The 23,768-nt window shown below is 39.9% G+C and overlaps 1 protein-coding gene across 3 annotated transcripts in view; it reads right to left on the reverse strand.

The window, feature by feature from the left end:
• LOC127990615 (ankyrin-1) overlaps positions 1 to 23,768 on the reverse strand; it is a 135,580-nt gene that overhangs the window by 16,934 nt on the left and 94,878 nt on the right. For all 3 annotated transcript variants that reach the window (XM_052591509.1, XM_052591513.1, XM_052591514.1), the window contains 9 exons: positions 23,500 to 23,728; positions 22,945 to 23,073; positions 21,880 to 21,999; positions 21,678 to 21,762; positions 21,462 to 21,536; positions 20,450 to 20,581; positions 17,261 to 17,422; positions 5,472 to 6,123; positions 3,561 to 3,900 (listed from right to left, as the gene is read on the reverse strand). In XM_052591509.1, coding sequence (XP_052447469.1) covers positions 3,561 to 3,900; positions 5,472 to 6,123; positions 17,261 to 17,422; positions 20,450 to 20,581; positions 21,462 to 21,536; positions 21,678 to 21,762; positions 21,880 to 21,999; positions 22,945 to 23,073; positions 23,500 to 23,728 — 1,924 coding nt within the window. The remainder of the gene's footprint in view (positions 1 to 3,560; positions 3,901 to 5,471; positions 6,124 to 17,260; positions 17,423 to 20,449; positions 20,582 to 21,461; positions 21,537 to 21,677; positions 21,763 to 21,879; positions 22,000 to 22,944; positions 23,074 to 23,499; positions 23,729 to 23,768) is intronic.

Consider the following 23,768-nt stretch of genomic DNA (forward strand, 5'->3'; position numbering starts at 1 on the left):
CACTGCCTGTCTTTCTATGAGGAGATTGATGTGGAAGGCATCACTGAGCTCACCAGTTGCACAGGCACCAGTTGAACAAACACCAGTTACACAAGCATATTATGCCTAATATTATAATAAGCAGCATTAATGAGGAGTGGAGCTCACGAAGTTGGCTCTTGGGGGGGCTGATCTTGAAGTTGTGGTCGTGCTGCTGCTGAGGCAGGCGGCAACTGCGATAGCGAATCGCACATGATCTGGCGAACGGGTTGGAGATGGCTCATCTTATCTCCACCCGTGTTCACTAGATCTAGGGCTCGTTCTCGGGACTTGGAAAACCAGCACTGCGGTTTCTTCGGCTTCTGAGACAGCTCGCTGCTGCATGCTCTCTCGCCGTGCATGCTCTGAGAAGTGTGTCCGTGCATGCGATATAGCGGTTGTGGTCGTGCTGCTGCTGAGGCACGGCGGCGACCGTGATAGCGAATTGCACATGATCTGGTGAATGGGTTGGAGACGGCTCGTCCTATCTCCACCCATGATCACTAGATCTAGAGCTCATTCTCAAGGCTTGGAAACTCGCGATGCGGTTTCTTCGTCCTTGGAGGCAGAGCTCGCTGCAGCATTCATCTTTCTCTGAGGAGATTGATGTTGTTTGTGTGATTGAGTAGCAAAAAATAATAGTAATAAAATAAAAAAGACATGTCCGCTGCCGAGGCAACGCATGTATTATATTGTTGCGTTTTTATCCAAGTTTTTCTACACCAGACTGTGTTGACTCGTCTGGCGGTTGACTATATTTAATTCTAAGGAATAAAATGCCATATTTATCTGACTATGTGAAGTTAGATGTAACCCGTAACCCGTTACGTATGTAACCCTGGTTCCTCGAAGGAACGAGACACTGCATCGCAGTGCCACACTTCAGGCTTCTCTGGCCGGCACTTGCTTCATCCATTGAGACTGATTACTGGCTTCGCCGCTCATGCTTTTATGCTTCCTGGTCTCTGACGTCACCCGCCTATGACGTCTGGCCCTTCCTTTGGACTGATTACACATTTTATTCAGAGACGTCACGCTGGAGGCATTTCCCAAACTTTATCGACGCAGCATCTCGTTCCTTTGAGGAACCAGTAACCCTGGTTACACGAACCTTAGACGTTCTAGCATATGTAAAAATGCATTTTACAGCTTACAAATACATGTAAATTACAAACTATACTCAAATGCAGAAATGTTATTTCAAAGGTTCGTGAACTCAAGCTCAGATTACTGTAATGCTTTATTGGGTGGTTGCTCTGTACCCTCAATAAACACCAGCTGGTCAAATTCAAATGTTTTTACTAGAACAAGGAAGTATGATCATATTAGCCTGGTTCTGTCAACCCTGCACTTGTTTGTCTTGGCAGCTGCACTCGTGGGGTTCGCAAGTGGATTTGGCAGAGGGAATGGAGACGGGCGACCCTTTTTCCTTCCACTTCCACTAGATCTGGCACCCAATCTCTGGAGTTGGAAGCACGCTCTGGGGTTCCTTCCACCCAGGGAGAGGGATCGACACTCCGCCTCTCTTCCTCCAAGGAGGTTGATGTGGAATCTGTCGACAGGGATTCGCCACCTCACTCGCCGCAGTATGAGGAGCTCTTAGAGGTGGTGACTCGTGCGGTGCCAAAACTAAGCATTGAATGGCCCGCCAAGAAATCAACTGAACTGCAGCGAAGCAAGCACAATGAACGATTCCTAAGGGCGAGGCAATCTGCATGAAGAGATCGCCAGATTGTGGAAACGCCCATTTTCAGCCCACCTCTACATCCCCTCGTCAGATTACTATGGCAATGTAGTGGGCATGGGAGAGCACAGCTACAAAGTGGGACAGGGTCTGCCTTATGGACGCCCCAATCCAACCTTCTGGCCTGTTCGGCGATGCAGTCAGTACTGTCATCGACAGGTTTCAGGAGGCCCGCAAACAGGTGGTGTTCCATAAGTTCCTCCCTCATCGCTCTCTTGGGGCATCTGTGCGGGAGGTCCCCCAGCTGCATGCTAGCCCCTCGTACCGTGAGGTTCAAAAACAGAGCGTCGTCGATGATCTCAGCCGAGGTCTTCTAGGCCCAAACAAGATCTAAGGGCAGTTATTGAAGCCAAGAAGTCCTCGGCCAAGAAGCCCTGACGCCAGAAGCTCAGGGCTTCAGAGGGCAGCCTCTGCTGGGGTAGAGCGGCATACACAACAATACACGGTGCCCGTCTCGCCTCAGCGCCCTCTGGGTGCCGATCTGCCAACCCTGCCAGTGTTCTAGGGCGCAGTGGTCCCCAGCGAGCCTTGTTCTCAGTATCTTCCGCCCGTGCACGTAGCGGGGCTGATACGCTCACCACCCCTGCGGGGGCCTCTTACTCTGGTGTAAGAGGCCCCCGCAGGGGTGGCGAGCGTTCTCACACATATGGGGAGCTGGGTTTGAGACTGAACGCCAAGAAGAGTTTACTTTCTCCAGTTCAGAGAACCACCTATCTAGACGTAGTATGGGATTCGACCGCGATGCAGGCACAATTGTCCCCTGCTCGTATTGAGTCAATCCTCATCTCAGTCGAGAGTGTCAAAGAAGGCCAGCCATTCACTGTCAAACAATTTCAGAGATTGTTGGGTCTGATGGCAGCTGCGTCCAACGTGATACCTCTTGGCCTGCTGTACATGAGACCCCTACAGTGGTGGCTCAAGACCAAGGGATTTTCCCAGTGGGGCAATCCACTTCGAACTATCAAGGTCACGCGGCGCTGCCTCCGTGCCTTAGATATGTGGAAGAAACCTTGGTTCTTGAATCAGGGCCCGGTGCTGGGAGCTCCTTGTCACCGTGTAATACTAGCGACGGATGCATCCCTCACTGGTTGAGGTGCGGTCATGAGTGGCCACCCTGTCCGTGGTTTGTGGAGTGGTCACCATCTGACATGGCATATCAATTGTCTAGAAATGCTAGTAGTTTATTGTGCATTGAAGCACTTCTTCCCAGACCTAGGGGGTCACCATGTGTTGGTGCGCACCGACAACACATTGGTGGTCTCTTACATCAACCACCAGGGAGGTCTGACATTCGGTCTCTAGTTCATCCAGCTCCTCTGGGACTGGACACTATGGTACAGACCCGGCCGAGGCTTCGACTGTACGCCTTTCCCCCTATTGCTCTGCTCCCGGGAGTTCTGGTGAGAGTACACCGGGACGGGGTCCGTCTGTTATTAGTCTGTTATAGCCTTGATAAGCAATCACAAAGCACTGAGGTCATTGAATTGCTGTGAGAGTTGTACCACCGTCATTACCACAGGACACCGTATAAATTAATGGAAGTGCCATAACCCAAATCCAACCTTTGTCTGTGACTTCTCTTATAAAATAGCTTTTGTTGTTGTTGTTGTATACTCCAGAGATAGACAATTCAAAATTAATATTTACACCACTGTTCAAGATGTGGTAAGAGTCTTGAAGTCAACCCATCTTTTCATTGCAGGACACAGTATAAACAGATAGTACCTGATATATGACAACACAAATTAAATTAGATAAAATGAAGATAATATGAATCAAGGTCTTTCCCAACTCTTACCTGTCCTCTTAGACGCATGTCCTCCCAACCACGAATGTTAGCTGTTCTGTGCGGGAAGCCTAGTCCTTTCTCAAAAGGCTGAGTTCCCTGATAATGCCCATGGATGATCTCAGAATGCCCCATGTCCCGCACTGGTTCAATTAGGGCTTCCTGGGCTAGGCAAGACTGCTTAGAATCACAGTCCACCGTGGCTTGTACTGATGACATCATAGACTCCATTGCCTGTCTAGGCAGGGAGCATTGTAGAGACCCCACTCTATTCTGGGTTGATTCTGGGGCCGAGTGCCAACCAGGAGCCCCCTGATCCTGTAGATAAGACAGGAAGGACCCACCACTTAACCTGAGAAATGAGACAGAAAATTACAAAGAGGTAATGACAATGCAGTCTGCAATAATCTGTTAGTTGAAGAAGATATATTTCTGTTACAGAGAACCACAGACAATGAAAAGAGGTAATTATATAAACAAATGCCATCCAATTAATCTTTTCCATAAATACTCTATGAAATTATCTGACGGGAGCAGAGTTTAGCTCCAGACTGCTCCAAAACTTGGTAGAAGTTTCTGGTAATCCTGGAGCCCTTAATCAGTAGGTTCAGGTGTGATCAATTAGGGTTGAATTTAAACCAGTCTTGTGTTCAAAATTATCCCCTATATCCTGATTCACTATTCCCTACATTAGTCAACTAATATAGCCCACTTGAAAGCATGAATGAAAATGAGTAAGCAAATTCTGACACTGAGTGCGCTTACAGAGTTGCCACTTTTGCATAGATTGTACTTGCTGTTTGACAATCATTAGAAAACTTAACAAACTGGCAGCTCCAGGTAGCAATGAAAAGTCAAACTTTGTCATTTAAAATTTTTTGTTATATTCAACTGCCTAAAACAAAACAGGGTTCAAAACTTGTCTAAATATGTTTACCTTGGTCCAATTTTGTACACAATAAAGTGTAAATCAACGGTTGAACCACATTTTGAGTATATATATATATATATATATATATATATATATATATATATATTTACATTTTTATCATGAGATTTATATTATACAATAATATTAGATTACTTAAGTAATTATAACCTAATACTTACATTTAAAAGCATAATTTGGCAATTTCTTACCAAAAAATGTTTTTGTCACTGGCGCTCCAGTCCCAATTAAACAGACATGAACCAGCTCATCAAGTTCTTCAGGATTACTAGAACCTTCCAGACCATTCTGTTGGAGCTAAATTCTGCAAGAAAGTGTCCCTCCATGAGCAGGATTGAACATGCCTGGTTTAGACCTTACAACTTTCAAATAGTTTTTGTCTAATTAAAGGCTTTTGAAAAGATGTTTCATCAGCTAAAAAAATGGCATGTTGTTAAATAACAGAACTATTCATTCAACAAACTGTACTTCTATCCTTCACAGCCTGGTATTCATTCTTGCCAAAACTGTATCATGACACTACCCAGACTAAAGTCTGCTTGTAGTTTAGAATGATGGGCTGTTCTCATTCTAGAGGCCAAAACTTTTTGAAGTGGGAGATCATTAGTCATTGATATTTTCAGTCCATTTTCCTAAAAGAATAGACTAAACTCTGTGGCACTATTTAAACATTGCCTTGTCTGTTTTCGACCAGCTCTACACAACAATGGGTGGGCTGGTTACATCGATTTGGGACAAACCTAGTGTAACATGGAGATAATTTGGGAAACCAGTTTCACAATAGTGTAGATTTTTGCAACCGTGTTCAGTGATGCTAGCTATCAGCATGTAAATAACCAGATGGCCTCAGAAACATTTTCTAAGGTCTTTAAAATCAAGATTTGAGAATGATTACCTGATGTTACTTCCTGAGGAATATATAGCAGAGTCCCTACTGGTCAACAAAGTAATTCTAAGCCTAATGGGCAACTCACCTGTCATCACCAGGATCTGCCCGTCTTCTTAGCCCAGGTGAATCACTCATTCGAGTATAAACTCGCTGTTGCCCTGAAATGAGAGATATGCTATCTTCTAAGATTGTGCCGTCACCTCCTCCTTCTCCCAAACCTGCACTGGAACTGTCTTTAGTGTTGCTGACTTCTTGACCTACAGCCCCTTCTGACCTCTCCAAACCCTGACCTCTGTCCAGAGCATTGATGTTGACTCCTTCACTCAGACACAGCATCCCAGCAGGACTGTAATCTGAATCTGCCCCAATGGATTGATCCTCAAGCAACTCGATGGAACCACTTAACCCTCCCTGAGCAGAAAGTCCCACTGGTCCGTTTGCACCGGGAGTCCCACTCCTCGAGGGGCCCAGACTCCTGTTCAGTAGCGCCTCAGAGTCATCAGCATTGCTGCACTCCAGTGAAGAGTCCTCTACAGCCACAATGGAAGGACTATTGCCTGAGGGCCAAACCTGTACCTCAGACATCTCCATGAGTGTGTCCTCTTCAGTGGTAGCGATGGGTGCACACTCCATGCTTGAGACTTCTTGCCAGTAGGGATCATTGCCCAGTGGCGAAGGTAGACTGTACTGCATGGAGGCCGGTGAAACTAGTTCTTCCTGTATCACCAGCCCGTAACCTGGATTGACACAGAGAGAGGCAAACTGATACAGGCCCCCCACTGTGCCCCCCAGTCAGCCCCCCACACAAGTGAACCCAGGAGGGATGTGCTCCAGACCAGGGGGTTAGGGAAGGGAGATTGGAGAGCAAGTCCACTGACTTGGTGGAAAGCAAACAGGGATTAATGTAAAGAACTTAGAGAGGTTGTTGCAAGACGGCTAAAGCTGCTGTAAGCCATTTCTTGTCCCAAGTACCTGATATCAGATATCACAGAAGCAGATGCCCTTTAATAGTCTCTGGGCACTTGAGTGCATCTTTGCACATGGTAGCCAATCAGAGAACCCTCCGCCTGTCAAAGATTTTGCGTGTTTGTTTTGGCCAACATTGGATTTGATGCTAACAGTGATGATTAAAACTGCATTTCAGTTCTGACTGTGTGGCTTTTAATATAAAGCAGAAATACAGCATCACACAACATATCATTTCAAGTCTAGAGAAAGTAGGCAAGGTGGCTTACATAGCTTACAGCAGCTTTGGGTCAGCAGCAAGAGCACAGGCAATTGTTGTAGCATCAAGTATGCAATTGTATAAGACTGTCGCTGCCCCCACTTGTCGTCACAAGAGATAACAGGGATAAGTCAAACCTTTTGACTGTCACCAACCAGGAGGTAAAAGACACCCCTTCAGAACTGTGGAGTTGGGGCAGAGCACCCTGTACACACATGCTTCATCTTTCATGCTCTCATTCTCTGTGTCATAACATTTTGGCTTCCATCAGGCTAAAGAACATGCATGCGAGCAACCAGCAACAATTAATAACCATTGGTCTCATAAGGAATGGCAAGGTCTTACACGTACACATTTGTAAACAGTACTAAACAAATACAGCTGAAATTAACTCATTACATTCATGTAACCTTGATTCAAGTAAAATAATAAATTACATGCAGAAAAACTGTAGTAAAGTGTGAAAACCCGTCCTCTCAAACTACAATCCAATAAGTACTTTGCACCAATATTGGAATTTACATAGACTCAAGCCTTAAAGGGGAAGTGTGTATTTACTGTGTTATTGCATTATATTTATATTATATAGCAAAGTTAGCTCAACCAATGACAGAAGGTTAGGGCGGGACAATCTGGTTCCCTGATCAAAGGCAATGGAAACTTTTTTATTTATTTATTTATTGCTATTCCCTTTGGTGACTATAGTCTTGCGGTAATTATACACTTCTCCTTTAAATGACAACAAGTCAGCAAACAAACAATAGCTATACATATAGTGATATGCCTAGGACCAAATACCAATAAAAATAATTGTGGCTTTAAAGAAAACAAAAAACAAAAACATATATATCCTTAATTGTTCACAATGAGCGTGTTTTCATTTTTTCTTAAACAACATGTATTATTTCATAAGTCAACAATATGTAAGGTCATGTAAGCACCTTAGTACTCTTGTATTATTCATAGTCTATTTTTAAATAGAAGCACATTTTAAACACACTCATTGAGAGAAATGCCAATAAACTCAAGTTTCACTATACAATAAAGAAAGTGATGTGTATTGTCAGAGAGGGAGAATGATGTGTATTGTCCAAAATAACATTCTTACTCTGAGAAAAAAAATGGAACTTATTGACCAGTCTGTTTCCTCTCCTCAGTTTATGACCCTCGTACAGATAAGACCTCTCACACAGAGCACACTACACACACCAAAGAGATATATGAACCACATGGCCCTGGAATGGCAGTTCATTGGGTGGATACACTCAATCATGTGACCTCATGCCTGTGTAGTTCCTTTGAAAATCACTAACACTTTTCAGTAAGGTGCCATTTGTTCTCTACATTAGTTAATATGAAGTAACAATTAAAACTACTTCTAATGCATTCATTAATCTTGTTAAATGGTAATTTCAACATACCTTATTACATTATTAAAATCAAAAGTTGTATAGGTCAATATTATTAGACCTTAGCAACTGTAACATATGTATTGCTTGCTATTTGTTAATATTAGTTAATGCATTGACTAATGGGACTTCATTTGTAGTTACCAAAAAAAAAAAAATTAAGGTTAAATGGATGTTAGCTGGAATCTAATATTGTTACATATCTGAAAGAACCGGTTTAGTGAGAATTAAAAATATATAAACAGTTATGTTTAGTCGTCAATGATTTAGGAAACTCATTTTGTATGTGCACCTAAAGTAGTATGAAGATAAAATATGCAGAAAAATTGGAATACAAAGTTTTGAGAAAAAACTAAAATGAAATATAATGCTGTGAACAGAATAGAATAGAATAGAATGTTCTGCATGGTGTCAGTATACAATAAAAAGATCAGAACAAAAGAGATTGAATAAAAATTGAATTTAAAAACACAAAGTGGTCAAAATGTATTTATGTATTTAATGCACTTAAAATTACTAATTTGATCTCCTTAAGAATCTTAATGAGTTCATATGCATCTTCTTCCTGATACACTTTTACTACAGTAATTATAACTATAGACACCATGGTGTTTTGGCAGAAACCATGATTTCCCTCTTTAATTTGTTTATGACATAAAAGACTCACAATATAATTTGTATAGAAGTGACAAAGGGTGCATGAGTGTAGTGAAAATGTAGTATGTATACTGTATAAAGGACAGCATCCATTTGATACATACACTTCACTTCATTAGCTCTTGTGCCTTTGGTGTGTATCATAGGCCTTTTATTACAGGCAGAGTGGGAAACAGACATAGACTCACAAAATACACACACAAAAAGACAAACAAATAAGGCACAAGTCACAAGCTCATGAGAATAAAGTAAAAAATAAATAAAGTGAAAAAAAAGGAGAATAAAGTTTTCAAATAGAAAACACAAGCCAATCCATAATATGTTATGTATAAACAGAAACATAACATCAACTTACACAGAAAAAGCATAATTGTGAACAAATACTTATTTGTATAAGTGCTTAAAACTGATAGTAAGGAGTTGAACAGGATCCAAGAATTCACAGGTAATAGACAGACATGAGGAAAATGACAACATTGAGTATAATTAAGTGATTGTACAGTGACCAAAAAAGGTTAAAAAAAGAAAAGTAACAGAAACATTTTTCTGTGCTCCTCAAGCAAAGAGCTTAACGATAATCAAAGCAACTATCACAAATAGCACTAGCAAGGCCTTCATGCAGCTCTAACATGCCAAGCAAGATCCACTGACATCATGCTAAAAAGTGATTTATATATATATATATATATATATATATATATATAATTTTATACATTTTTTTCCCATTTGAAGGGCAACACATGGGACGATAACAAAATGTGCCAATAAGACAGTTAAGTGATAACAGAATATAATTACTCCCTGAATCAAACTTTTTTTGGTTAGATGAAGTTGACTTTACGTAGACTTTATTTTGTTTTACTTATCTTTATGCTAATGCACACGCACTCCATGAATTGTCATTGTGTCCTGTTTTAGAGCCGTTCAAGCTAAAGTTTTATCAAAATCTCCAAGGAGAAGCATTCATGCCTTATGCCCTCCAGTGATACATGCAGACAGGGTCCAAAATTAACATTTAATTTTAAGAATAATAATGTGAATCTTGCTAATATATGTGATATATATGTTGGTTATACAAGTGCTGTAGTCAATTTATCTAAGATGGCTAAAATTATGTGTGTTTTTTTCTCTATGTGGCAATACGACACCAAAGCCTAAAATAATATATTATATATATATAACCTTTTTATATATAATATATATTTTTCACCCGCCACTGGCAGATGTGGCATGAAGTTACTTTTGGACCCTGCATGCAGAGATTATGGAATGAGGTACATCCAGGAGAGTGCCACAAGAGCATGTCAACAGGCCTCATAGCAGAAAGACAAGAAAGGGTTGTTTGGGTAGAAGGAGACAGAGCGAAAGAGAGAGAGAGAGAGAGAGAGAGAGAGAGAGAGAGAGACAGAGAGACAGAAAGAAAAGGAGACAGGTGAGTCAGAAACACCTCCCTCCTGTAGGGGGCGCTAAGCATACAACTGGTGATGGAGGGGATTGATCACAGAACAGAGCAATAACTTTCCTTTTTTTGGAGAGGGGAAGGTGGCTTGGAGGGGAAAAGAAAACACACGACTTGTCTGAGGACAGAGAGATAAATGAGGGCCAGAGGTCAACATGATGTCTGTATGAGGTCAAAGGTCAGAGAGGAGGTGCATAAGAGGAGGAGGAGAAGGAGAGGAAGAAGGCTGGGCTGCATGTGACATATCAAGAAAAACACAAAGCATGGCGTAAAGGGAACAGGTTTAATGCTCTGCCTGAATAAACAGAAAACTCCCGCCATTTTGCCCACTATTTCAAGATGTTGCACACACACAAACCATGGCTGTCCCTTTTAAATTTACTTGGCTTTTATTCTTGTTATTCATAGTAGGCCATTAAAATTATGTGAAATCTAGACTGTTAGCATTCAGTTGAGTATCTCACTATGGATGCAAGCTTTCATTGTATTCCTCAGAAGCCCTGTTTCATTGATGCTTGTGTCTAGAGGACAGTACGCGTACGCTTTTAATACATAAAAAGAAAACAGATACTGTAGAATAGAAAAAAATAGAGCAAGCTAGTGTCAGAGGTCTTTTTTGCTTTTGTTAACTGTATAATAAGTGAAAAAAAAACAGATAGAATACAAAAAGATCATAAAGCATTATAATATATATATATATATATATATATATATATATATATATATATATATATATATATATATATATATATTAATATATATATATATATATATATATATATATATATATATATATATATATATATATATATATTAATATATATATATATATATATATATATATATATATATATATATAAAGCCAAGTTTATATATCATATATTTATATATATTATAAGAATATAATTAGAATAGAGAGTGCTAGAGTTAGAGAGTCAAATAAAGATGGAAGAGATGTGTCGATTCTTGATGATGGTTAAGGACTCAGATTGAGTTGACCAGGAGGGAACATTTCATTAAAAAGTCCGTAAAAGTGACTTTTCAATCAAGCGACGTTCACTTGCAGAACACAAGCTTCTAGAGGGCACATAAGTCTGAAGTAATACATTTAGGTAAAGGGGTGCAGAGCCAGTGGTAGTTTAGTAGGCAAAAATCAATGCCTTGAATTTTATTCAGGGTTGAATTTTTAGTTCAGTTGTGTTTGTTCTAGTCTGAAACAAAGTGTCATTTTTAACACCGAAACTATAAGGATATGGTCACAATGTCTTGGACTGTGGACTGAGACCCCCTGAAATGTTGGGTCTCAGTCCATTTGTTTGGTGTGCACCAAGGTGTGCGGATAACCACACTAACAGAGCAATCACACCAGAGTTTGTTTAAATCGAACTAAGGTGTCTTAGAAAAGACGCTCTTAGACAAACACTCACAAACTTCCTTAAGCACTTTCTCTCGGGGAAATCCACACTACCATTCTGAAGTGCGTTCAACTTCATCAAGTGGACGAGAGATGTTTATATGGACAGAACATCAGCCAATCGATTTTTGGTGAGAGTCTACTTATATGTTCACTTATTTTGAGACTATCTGCTTAATACTTGTAGATAACCAATAGGATGTGTTTATCTCCAACCCTAATCAAACACGCTTTATCCAGCTAATCAAAGCCTTTAGGAGTGCTAGAAACTTGCAGGCCTTCTATCTTGTCTCCTATCTCCATGCATCATCCTGTTTGGCTTTTCTGATAAAATGATATAGGCTGGATATTGTGGACTAATTATAATTATGGACCACACAACTTTTCAACAACTGGATTTTAGAGTAAACAAATGACCATTGACCGTAACTCGTAATGACTGGTACATCAAGCTGATTCTTCGAAATTCACTGCCTGTTCTCAGGCTCAGACTCTTCTGATATGGTGATTTACTACTCATCACTGGATCTCTGTAGCCATGTTGATATAGTGCCATATCGCACTCCTGTCCTTGTTCATTCATTGCATGGCTGGTCTCCCACAAACTAAATTACCACATTCACAGCTGCTCCAAAATGCTGAAGCCAGGCTTTTATTCGGTTAAGGAAAGTTGATTTTAAAAATAAGTCACTGTCAGGTTTAGCACTCCAAAATATGATTGACCGTCTTCACCTATACTCTACCCATAACTCAGGTTATCTGATTAATTACTGTTGACTGTACTCCACTGTCACTTTAAACCTAATGGTGACCAAGCCTTTTCTATAGTAGTCTACAATAGTCTTCCTTACTATGTGAGGTCACCTCCACCAAATAGCCATTTTTAAGTAAATTATTGAAAACGCTACTTTCAAGGTATTAAATATGATGGTTGTCCTTGTACTGATATTTCTCCATTTGTACAGCACTTAGGGTCAGCTTCTGTTGTTTCAAAATGGTTAAATAATTAAACATGCCTACATAGTGATAGTGTCTTGGTTTTTGTAAGCACTGTGTGTGGTACATAATGAAAAGCATCCACCTCTTGCCAAGCTTGACAAGTACATTATGTCCCTAGTCTTCCTTTTCTGCTCAGCATATGCTCAGCAATTTATCTCTCTTTCCTTTGCTCGACCGAAACAAAAAAACTACCTGCAGCAGGAGCCATCGAGGAGGCGAGTGAGGTACCACTTCCCCACTTTTTTTAGTGTTGATCTACAGGATTTGTGTAAGTGCTGCCATCACAGCAGAAACTGCAAAGTCTCACTACAAAAGGAAGAGATTGCAGACTGAAAAACAGCAGGTAAGAAAGTGCTCCCAAAATTGGTTTTGCAGTCACGTGCAAAAACAAACCTTTCACAAGCAATTGCTCATCCAAGGGAGATCAGTGCTTAGGGTAAAAGGGATTCTCCACATGTCTTCTACAGGGACTTTATTGAACAGCTCACATCAAGTGTACAGGCGCCACAAGCTTTACATTCCCATCAAAAGCAGACAGTTTGAAGTGAAGCATAGCTAAATGGGCTTCCAATGCATTTACTGTTTTTCAGGGACTTGAACTCCACTTTAGTGCTCACCAATTACCAGTTATCTGGGACAAGGTATCTGTCATTCCAGAAAAGACTGGGTGTTGTCAAAGATCTCTTCACTTTAGAGATGCACTGAGCCATGGAAATGTCCAGAGCCTAATGGTCATACAGAAGAGAAGGAGAGAAGGTAATGGCTAAATCTCCCCAGTCAGAAAAAGGAATAATCAAACCTGGATGCACCAGTGATACCAGCTGGGATTTTCGGCACAGTTCTCTCCAAAGACTTGTTTACCTGAGGGACTAACCAGCAACTCTCCCTACTAAAGAAGAGAGGAAAAAGAAGAGGGTATCTTTATGGTTTCCCTCTGCAGGGCAATAGTCAAATAAGCAGCACAAATGGCGCTCCTATGAATTCTCTCAAGCACTTCACATTCTCACAGTTCCACATACCTTTCACAGTTTTATCCTCCAAATAACACTGCATAACAAAAGAATCTACAAAGTGGGAGAACATGTGGAGAGCTACTGCTTCCTTCGAAATGGTGAGTCACTCAGTAGCTGTCCTAACACAGACCATTTGCACATGCACAATGCAGTGCACAAACTCACTTGCAGCTCCACCACTAGATGCCACCACGGTGCTGTGCATAAACAAATTGCCAGCATGCACAAAGTCTCAGGCTAGGGTCAGGTCTCTCTCTCACATGCACAAGGTGTGGACCTGCTCTCTGGAAGCAATCATCTTTGTTTTTTGTTTTTGTTTTTTACAGGGAATGGAAACTGAGTATGATTAATGTATACTGGCCAAAGCCGAATCCAGGGAAGTCATCAACATTTGCACAGTATAGTGGAAGTGATCCCTCTACCATATTTCAGACGAGAAATCTAGCACTAATCTTAGCTTTCAGTTAAGGCACTAACTCGTTTATTGAGCACATTCAACAAGGGGATGACTCCGTGGGCTCTGTTTTAGGGGTTGCAATATGGGATGCCTGTGCAGGGCTGTGGTGTCTACACAATACATACTCAACAAGGCTTTTTGAATGAAGAATGAAGCGAGGAAGAGGTACTCTTTTTTAATTTAATAAATACAATGATGATAACCCCATTACTTAGAGTTAAGGGGTGACTAGACACAAGCATTGTATTTGCCAGTAAAAGGGACTGGCGTAATGAAACAGGCATTTCTGAGAAATTCACAGAAGGGGCATATCCAGTATATAGTGAGACACCCAGTAAAGTAAAGCTCTCTCTCTAATCTATTCATAAACAAGTGCGAGCCAGTGTCTAATGAAATGCAGCCTGTTATTAGTCATTATTGTGCATTGTACTTTTGCTACAGACTGTGACTTTTTTTTTTAAAGCTTTGCTTAAGCTTTGCCTAAAGCTGCCCCATTACAATTAATATCTTAACGTACTGTACCCTTGAACAAGAACTAAATCCTATCGGATATCATCAGACTACTGTCTAATATCACTTAAATAGATCATGACGTTGAGTAAAGATTTTCCTGACCTGTTGAAACTCATACCCCAATGAAGAGTGTGAATTGAAACAAAGCTGCAAAAACAACTTGTTTTCTGCTTTCACAACTTTATGACATCAAATGAATGGATAAAATGCATGACTGTTTCCTGCATATTTGTTTACATCATAACCTCAATGGTTTGCCATAGTACTGTACTAAAGGAAAAAGTGAGACAGACGCCAGTATTTTAGTTATATCAAAGGTGCTTCAGGCAGGATTTTTGATTTTTATTTTTATGCTATAGATTGATATCTTTTACCACTGCAAACACATCTCATGCCATGACTGGTGAATTTTGTATGTGCTGTTTAACAGTTTAACTGTTAAAAGTATATCTTGAGAAACCTGAATGTCATGGATTTGTAGCAGTTATATGGAATGCCAAACCTGACAAAATTATAAATAAATACATAATTAAATATACAAATACATTTTTAAAAAATAACAAAAAATACGTCTTTAAAAATACATCAGGAATAGCAACACCTTCCATTGAGCCCATATGAAAAACAAGTTTAACCTACATGATGTGCCTGTTGATAGTAGGACGAATGACTTAAATGGGCAATATGGACAAAACCTTATGCGGTAGCATATTGGGTTCATATTCTGGCATATTCTGCTTGTCTGTAAGTATTTTATTAATGGTAAATGATTTTCAAATCAACAATAAAGGAGAAGCTTGATGATGCTGTAAAGGAGGGTGGAGCGATAGGAGATGTTGTTTTCACCATTCAGAGATGCCTAATCACGGAAGTAATGATTTTTAAAAAAAAGTTTTAACCTATACCTTCAAAAGTTATTCACACAGCGAATAAATTATACAGAGAAAGCGAGAAAAGAACATTTTATAACAGTATATGACTGACTTCAGTCTAGCTTGAGTTTAAGCACTCTTAAAATAATCCTCTTATAATCAATAAAACTGTCTATACTCTGTTTGAAGAAATTAATATTCTACTTACATCATATGTACATCTGCATCATGTTGTTTATGATGCAAGAATTCGCCAGAGAGCAGAAAAACAGCTCAGAATTTTTAAATTACAAATGCAAAATTATCTTGTTTACTCTTTTCTTTTCTTACTTTTTTGTATGTAGATTTATATATTACTTTTTTTTATTTTATTTATTTATTTATTTATTTATTTATTTATAATTTTGTCAGGTTTGGCTTTCCATACAGTTTCAGATTTGTATGCTTCACATAATTTCATCTTTCAGTGAATGCCTTGGATATTTACGGATTAATTATCTATTGTAGGGGTATTGATACTTATTTCCGATTGTTACCCAGTCATGACATTGGGGGTTTACAGTAAAATCTTGAAAGAAAAGAAGCACAATAACAGCACCTTTAAATGTATTACTAAAATATGACTACTGTATTATACATTATAAATGAACCTCTGGTAATACTATAAAAAGTTATGTCATGACCCTTTTAATGTCCCTTCAGGGTGATATTAATGTATATTTTGCACTGTCTTTACCCTTTGCATCTGAAGAACTACTGTAATATACCTGTATTTCACATTAGCCTAAGGCTTTCAAGCATAAAAAGTGCATCTCTCTGCACAAGAACAATGTGTGGTAAATGTTACCACAAAAGCACAGGAAGCATGCTACTAAATCAACTGATATCTTAATAAGGTTACCTTTGTCAATGGTAAAAAGGAACCAAATTTCATCACACATCAGGTAGACAATGCACAGAAATGTGACAGACTACTGTGTGTTACTGGGGTTAAGTGCAACTTAAGCTGTATTGACAAGATCTGTTGCATGCTGTTGAAAATGTTATTTAAGTTATTTAAGTTGTCCGAATTGTCATAGTGAGGTGGGATGACTTTTCATGATATGATAACCAAAATAATTCTAATAGGCATTTTTAAATTTAAACAGTGTATTATGGCTAGTTACAGCAGAGACCGTCTTCCAGGGGAAGACACCAATCTCTAGCTACAATATGTTGTAAACATGGAATTCATATTCAGGTAAACCAGAGGCTTCTGTGCCTGATTGTAAGTGAAAAAATTATATCTGTATGATTAGATCATGTCTCTTCCTGGACTTTTTGCGTGTATATCAAGCAAAAGTAGTCATGCCACTTAAATTTGGACTTAAAATTGGACAGACAGTAATGGTAAACTGCAAGCCACAGATATAGTCAGAGCTTAATTTGTATTATACTCAGTAACATACATTTATCTGAATGAGTAACTTAGAATCTGTCAAGAGTGGTTTGTTCATTCAAACACACAAGCACATTTCCTTAATCTCAAATATTTCCCAATTTCAATGGGTACGAGGACCTTTGAGGCATTTTAAAACATTTCCCTGCAAAATAGTCAAAACATTTGGACAGTCTACAAAGAATAGCAACATAGCATAGTTCTGGAGGGGTGTCTTCAGTTCTGGTCCTGGTGACAGCAGAACTGAAAGAGCAAATGTTAGGTTAATGGCCAAAATATAGGGGGGGAAAGGGTCAGAGCAGAAGATACAGCAGCAGATATCAGCTGGATGAGAGGAACAGCCAGATTTTGGAAAGAAGGATTATGTGGGACAAGTGAGAAAAGTGTAGAATGCCACAAAGTGGTGTCTCTCACTTACCATTTGTGATGCCAGGGGATAGATGGTCTCTCTCTTGATGCCTAGACCTGGAAGTATCTTGCTCCCAGCCCCCCTGCTGACCTGTGGGTGGTCCCTGGCCCTCCAACATGTTCACAATGTCCATTCGGTCAATGCTCTTGAGGGCCATGTACAGGCTGTCCACTACAGCGGTGAGAGACACACAGATGGTGGAGAAATGGAGAAGGGGAAGACAGGGTAGTTGGACATAAAGGATGAGGACAGAGACACACCACTGACAAAACCAAAGGATTTCAAGAAACTATTAGCAAAGACATCCAAATAACAATAATCTCAAAACGACATTAGGATTAATTGTTAAATTTGTTTTGTTATTCAAAATAAGTAGATTCTGTATATAAATCTGTCTCAGTCACGTGAACTTTTCTTTACAGCCACCATATTTATCACCATCAGGGGGAAAGCAATGGTAGAGAATTCAAAAATATCCCACAAGTCAGTCATACATAGGATGTCTTGAGCAGACTATCATGGGACCAATGAGGTTCTCGTTTTCACCAAAGAAGATTGGGGAGCCCCAGACATTTGCATCATTGAAAGTTGGCCATTTTTTAAGCAGGCTCTCCACATTAAGAACCCAGAGGTAGGATGCACACCAGTTTGACAATATTCATGTTTTGGGAAGTTTTATTTTGACAAACTAAAACAGGGCGATGGGACAGGGCCTATATTACCTCAATGAACTTTGGAAGGGAGGAGCCAGGGCAAGCTATCACTGGCCTCACTCCTATTAAATCAGTGCAGGGCATACCAATGGCTCCCCATGTCTCTTAATCTTAGGCGGCTGTTTACACCCATTAATCTCTGAGGTGCTGGAGAATGGTGAGATGGATTCCTGGCCCAGAGCAGGTGACAACTGAAAGCCCTATACTAATTTAGCTTTTAGCTTTGACTTCCATCCTGCTGCTTCCTCAAATCCATTCCACTTGGCTCATTGAACTCCATTCTGTAACAAAGCATCTTAGCATCTATGCCGCTCAAGTGGGTCTGGCTGTGTGCTCACGTATTCTCATTAAACAAGCTGTTATTTAACTGAATGTTCATCAATTGTTTGCCTGTTGTTTAAAAGCATCATGTAGTCTTTGTTGCAGCTTTGAATTGCATCTGTGTCGGTGTAATTTGCTGCATGTCACTGGATTTTAACTACTGTACTTAGTGCCTTTGAGGTGCAACATTTAATCCCATGGCATGACCCACAGCTTGGTTGGCGCTTTGTGTTGTCTCCATGACAAGATCCAATGCTGTGTGTTTCTCAGTCCATAAGTCTTTAAATAGCTTCCCTTCCTCAATGGCTGTGCTCACCTCAACCCAGAGCTCTGCAACATACAGTAGCAAGCTGCAGAGACACTGATTAAGTTCTGTGCTCTGAACAGGTATGCCTTGGCTTTATAGAACCTGTACAGGAGCTGGACTTACATAATTGGCTGTTCGTGGATAGCTGAGGTGCCAAATTCAACCCCAAATTTGGTCAAGGGGGCCAGACAGGCGTCCAGAGATTGCTTCACCTTCCCTTCCCCTGTTTTCTGCTCTCTCCTTTACCAAGAATGCTTTAAAAAACACAAACTTGAAATGGCATAGTTGCCGGCCATTCAGCTTCTAGGTGCTCAGCAGTTTGGCGACAGACGGGAATAAACAAGTCTCCAGATGTGAAGAAGAGAAACCACCCTCCTCTAATCCATTGACATCATCTTCAGGAAGACTAGGGAAGAATATGCCATGATTGAGGTGGCTGTGCATTACATTCATCTGACTGAGCCTAGTCCTCTATAGCCAACATCAAAGCAGAGAGGTAAGGATTTGATTGGGGCAGTTCAGAGGCTCAAAACTCAATTGGAATTGCACCAGTTTTGAAGCAATAATTGTCTGGGTACATCAAATGGCTCCAAAACTTGTTTCTAGAATCCCCCAACATTGCAAATGATGAATGTCTCATTCGTCTGACCCATTTCAGGTTTTGAAGTCTCCACTAATGATATGATGACCTGGATCAAGTGTGTTTGATTACGGAGAAGTACAAAGACTTCTTCCGAAATTGCATTCTCTCTTGAGTGGGTAACTGTTCTGAATAAGTAATTACTTTCGCGACCGCAAAATTAGTTAGTTCTATATAGCATGAATGTAATCTGGACTTACTTACTTTTTTGCCTACTATATAGTAAGGAAGTATGCGATTTCGGATGCAGCCCTTTTAAGGAAATTCCAGGTACAGTGGCCCACTGCTCGTGTCCGAAGCAATAAGTCCTTCCTCTCAATATGATTGGCACATGCATTTGGGCAAGGCTGTGTTCTGCGGTTGTGCAGTGGCACTCATATTTTGTTCTAGATAGAGCACAGTGCTGAAGTGGCTGAGGCACTCAAAACTATTTTTGTTTCATGCAACTTCCCAATAACTTGTTGGCTAGCTGCGACTGTAATGGACCGAAATGGAAGTAGTTCACAAACATCACAATTTCCTGAAATGAACTTGAAGAGACAGTCTTGAAGAGCGACATTCTGAATGAGAATTGGGCTGCTGGCCAGCTTCATACAGAAGTGCCTAAAGGCATGCGTAAAGGTCTTCAAGTGCGGCCGTGCAAAGACACAATTCTCATAGAGTGGTCTATGTGACAATTACTTGACTGATAGAGAACTGACAGACCATTGTCCTGCTCAGATCTTAGCCACAGTTCTTCCTCAAGAAAACACAGATCACAAAAGCAGATTGTTCTCCATGGTGACTGTGCAACCAAGCTTTTTTCTGGGGTTTTCCAACTATACATTCATATACAAATCACTGATAAAATTATTTTTAGATAGATGAACATCCCGAGTATATTGAATGTATATCATATTTTCATATCCATAAATGGTTATTTCTACCTCTGATTTGAAAAGGGTTCAGAAATGGGGGGGGGGGGGGGTAGAGGGGTGGTGAGAGGGAAAAGACTGCATGATAAGGGAAAGGCCTGAAGCACAGCAATTCAAAGGTTTCAGAACCTTTGTTGGATCCTGCAGCATTGCAAGTTGAAGGCATGCTGATACTTATTGCAACAAATATGGCGGCACGTTCATACAGTTAACGTCACTTGAGACAGATTAATAATGTTAAATTTGCTCGCAAATAGTTTAGGTATTCATAGGATCAAAGTGAATGGACACTATGGCACTCACTTTTGGCTCTCTTCCCCTCTCGAGCGGCCCACAGGTTGAGCAGTGTCGAGCTCTGCTCTAAAAGGGAGTTGGGATTCTCCACACGGATCTTATTTATTTCATCTACATTAAACTGCAGTTCACGTCCCAACTCTGCACATGAATTAGATATGATACATTATGCCCCAGCAAGAGTGAATGTTTCTTCAGAATTATGAGACTCATTTCAGACTAAATCATATTTACCAAAGTATAAGTGCTGATTTTGTGCCACTCGATAAAAATACTGTGTTACTAATAAATTGAGTCAATAATCAAACAAATATAAATTGTATAAAAAATTGAAAAAATATGAAAGTTAAAAACAGCTGTTTACATTTCCATGTGTAAATTGTGTGTAGACAGGATTGGGAGTATTGACAAAAAACCAGCAGGCAATGGAATTGCAGTGAAATAAGATTCATGTGCATTTATTTGCATATATGATATGAAAGTTTATGACAGGATCTGACATGTCTCCTTCAAATTCTCATATAATTGCCACATTTTGGACAACTAAACTGACTATATCTGTTTAAATCCGTATATTCTCGTGTATAAGTTTTCAATTAATAATGACATTGAATTCAGCAAATCTTTAAATAATCAATTAATCTGCTTCAATTCAATAATTAAAATCAATAACTGTTTTCAATTGATTATTGAGTTGTCAATTAATTCATCAACTCATTATTACATTGCATGAATGGGCCCCCATATGAAGTCCCTAGCATGAAAACGTTTAGCTTGTGCAAAATGCTCTTTTGTAAAGCCAAAGAATTAAGCCAATGGTCAAAATTTAATCTCATCTGCACATGCTAGACAATGTGAAATGTTCTTGAGCTTTGGTAAATTTGGACCTTAAAGAAAATGACTTGTCAAAACATTTTATATTCTGTACATGTATGTGGCAGAGAAATAACATCCAGATATGCCTTGACAAGACATGAGCAGTTAAGCATTATGCTTGGTGCATCCAAACCCACACACTCACCAGCCCAGCTCAGGCCTAGCTGTTCAGCTATTAAAGCCATCTTTAACTCCGTCCTTTCCATGGCGCTCAGTGATGCTGCAGAAACCAGACCATCATTGGCTCAAGAATTCAGCAATCTGATGCTGCAGCTCACATCTTATTCAAAGCAGGGTCAGGCAAAGGTTGAATGAGATTTGGGGGCTTAACATGCAGATGTCAGTGTGGGAGTAATCTTACCCATGGCTGGTTCATTTAGAGCACTGTATCTTTCCCTCAGAGCCAAAGGAGTCAGCGTTCTCCTTCGCTCATCACTTCCTATAATCTGTTATAAAGAAATAAACACACTGTAAGAGATCGCTTGAGGATTTAACTCTTTATGTTAGCATCTGTTTGTGTAGGAGATGTGAGAACCGTGATTATCAACATTTTGCCGTATTACCTTAATGCATGGCGGCATGGTAACGTTGAGGTTGCACAACACATGCTGATTATCTTCATATTTGGTTGATTTGCGCAGGAAAGACAAAAAGCCAGAGGGATCTTTGCTGCTGTCCCTCACCTGGGGAAATAAGAAACGGGTGGATATACCAATAACATGTGACGATACACTGATGCTCATAAATATTAAATGGCGAAGAAAACTGTCATGCAGTGCCTTCTTCTTTTTTTTTTTTTTTTTTAGCCAAGCATGGGTTCCTGTTTCAAGTCATAATATTACATTTTGTGCGTTTTTGTCATATTTAGTTTTTAGGGTGGGTGCTCTCATGGCCCCTCCCCCTTTACGGCACTGCCTGTCAATGTTGAGTGAACTAATTTGTATTCCTTTTAAACATTTGTACATTGTGCCGTCAGAATGAGAGTCTGATAAGGATCACAATAATCCACAAGTAATCCACAAACATCTTAAAGCTACAAGAAATGTATCCATCATTAAGACATTTTAACTTCAATCTTCCTGCTAAAAAAAACAAGTCCTCGATCCATAATATTGCTTTCGTGAGAGGACACTGGAGGAAGCTTTATTTTAGATTGTGGACTGCTGTTTTGCTATATTGCTATATTGGCCAGAATTGATGTTTGATGTTAAAAATGCTTTTATAGATTTGCTTCTTACAAGCACACAGCTTTTGTCTTTTCAAGACATTAACTGATGGACTGGAATGGTGTGGATTATTGTTGTTTTAATCGGCTGTTTGGACTCTTATTCTGACGGCACCCATTCACCACAGAGCATCCATTGATGAGACACTGATGCAATGCTACATTTCTCCAAATCTGATGAAGAAACAAACACATCCACATCTTGGCTGTCTGGAGAGTTAGGACATTTTCAGCTAATTTGACCCATTCTTTTAACCATTGAAACACTCACACAATAACCAGTACAAATGATCTAAACCTATATTTTATGACCTAGTTCACAATGGCTGAAAGAATCTAATTTGGAGGAAATGACAAGGTAAACATGTAAAGGTACTGTAAAAACGGGCAGTGAGGACTTTACTTTGACAGACACAGGCAGTCTGTTGTCTTTGAAGGCTTGGAAGTTAAAACAGCGGGGCTGCTGGGCCGCCTTCCTAATGGGAACCAAGTTTCCTGAACACTCCAAATACAGCGGCATTCCCTCCATGACCTACAGAACAAACGGCAGCCAGGGGATTTAGGCTTACAGCAGATGCATCTTAAATTAAACATTCATCAATCACATGATAATATATAGATGATATATAGCAAAGTCAACATGAAACATCATCAGCAACACATTAACTTCTGTAATGTCACATATTTAAGAATATTTTATAATAGTTTAATATTTCTTTGAGTTGGATTGTATTGTGAAAATTGGGTGTTTTATTCCAGAAGTAGTCAAATGCAAGTTTGTGGTGGATTATGAATAGTCGATTTGTAGTTCATACTGACTTTGACAGCATTTCTTTCCCTGTTATTTTTTTTTTTTAAGTATAAATGTAAATTATACTTTATTGTAGAAATAATGGCACAACTGATGCATTGTTATGTACTGTCTATATGAAGTATGTAGCACACTATATCATATGACCTCTATGTCTCTGCTGCGAGCCACTTCAGTAAAGTTCTCGTGCTGCTCCAGGGTTTTGTCCATTTTGTCATCAGTCATGCAGTAACAGCGGAGTCGGCCCTCTCGGGCTTCATTCATCTTTGCAAAAACTACAAATTTGGCCATGTATGGCACGGCTGTCAGCTCGCGGTACAGGAGGTTAGCAAAGGTCACGGCCTCTGCGGTCCGAGGACAGTCTGCCAGCCAGAAACTGTGGGAGAGCAAAACAGACTTTGAGTCAGATTTTGAAT

Source organism: Carassius gibelio, chromosome A5 (assembly GCF_023724105.1).
Source record: "Carassius gibelio isolate Cgi1373 ecotype wild population from Czech Republic chromosome A5, carGib1.2-hapl.c, whole genome shotgun sequence".
Taxonomy (NCBI): Eukaryota; Metazoa; Chordata; class Actinopteri; order Cypriniformes; family Cyprinidae; genus Carassius; species Carassius gibelio.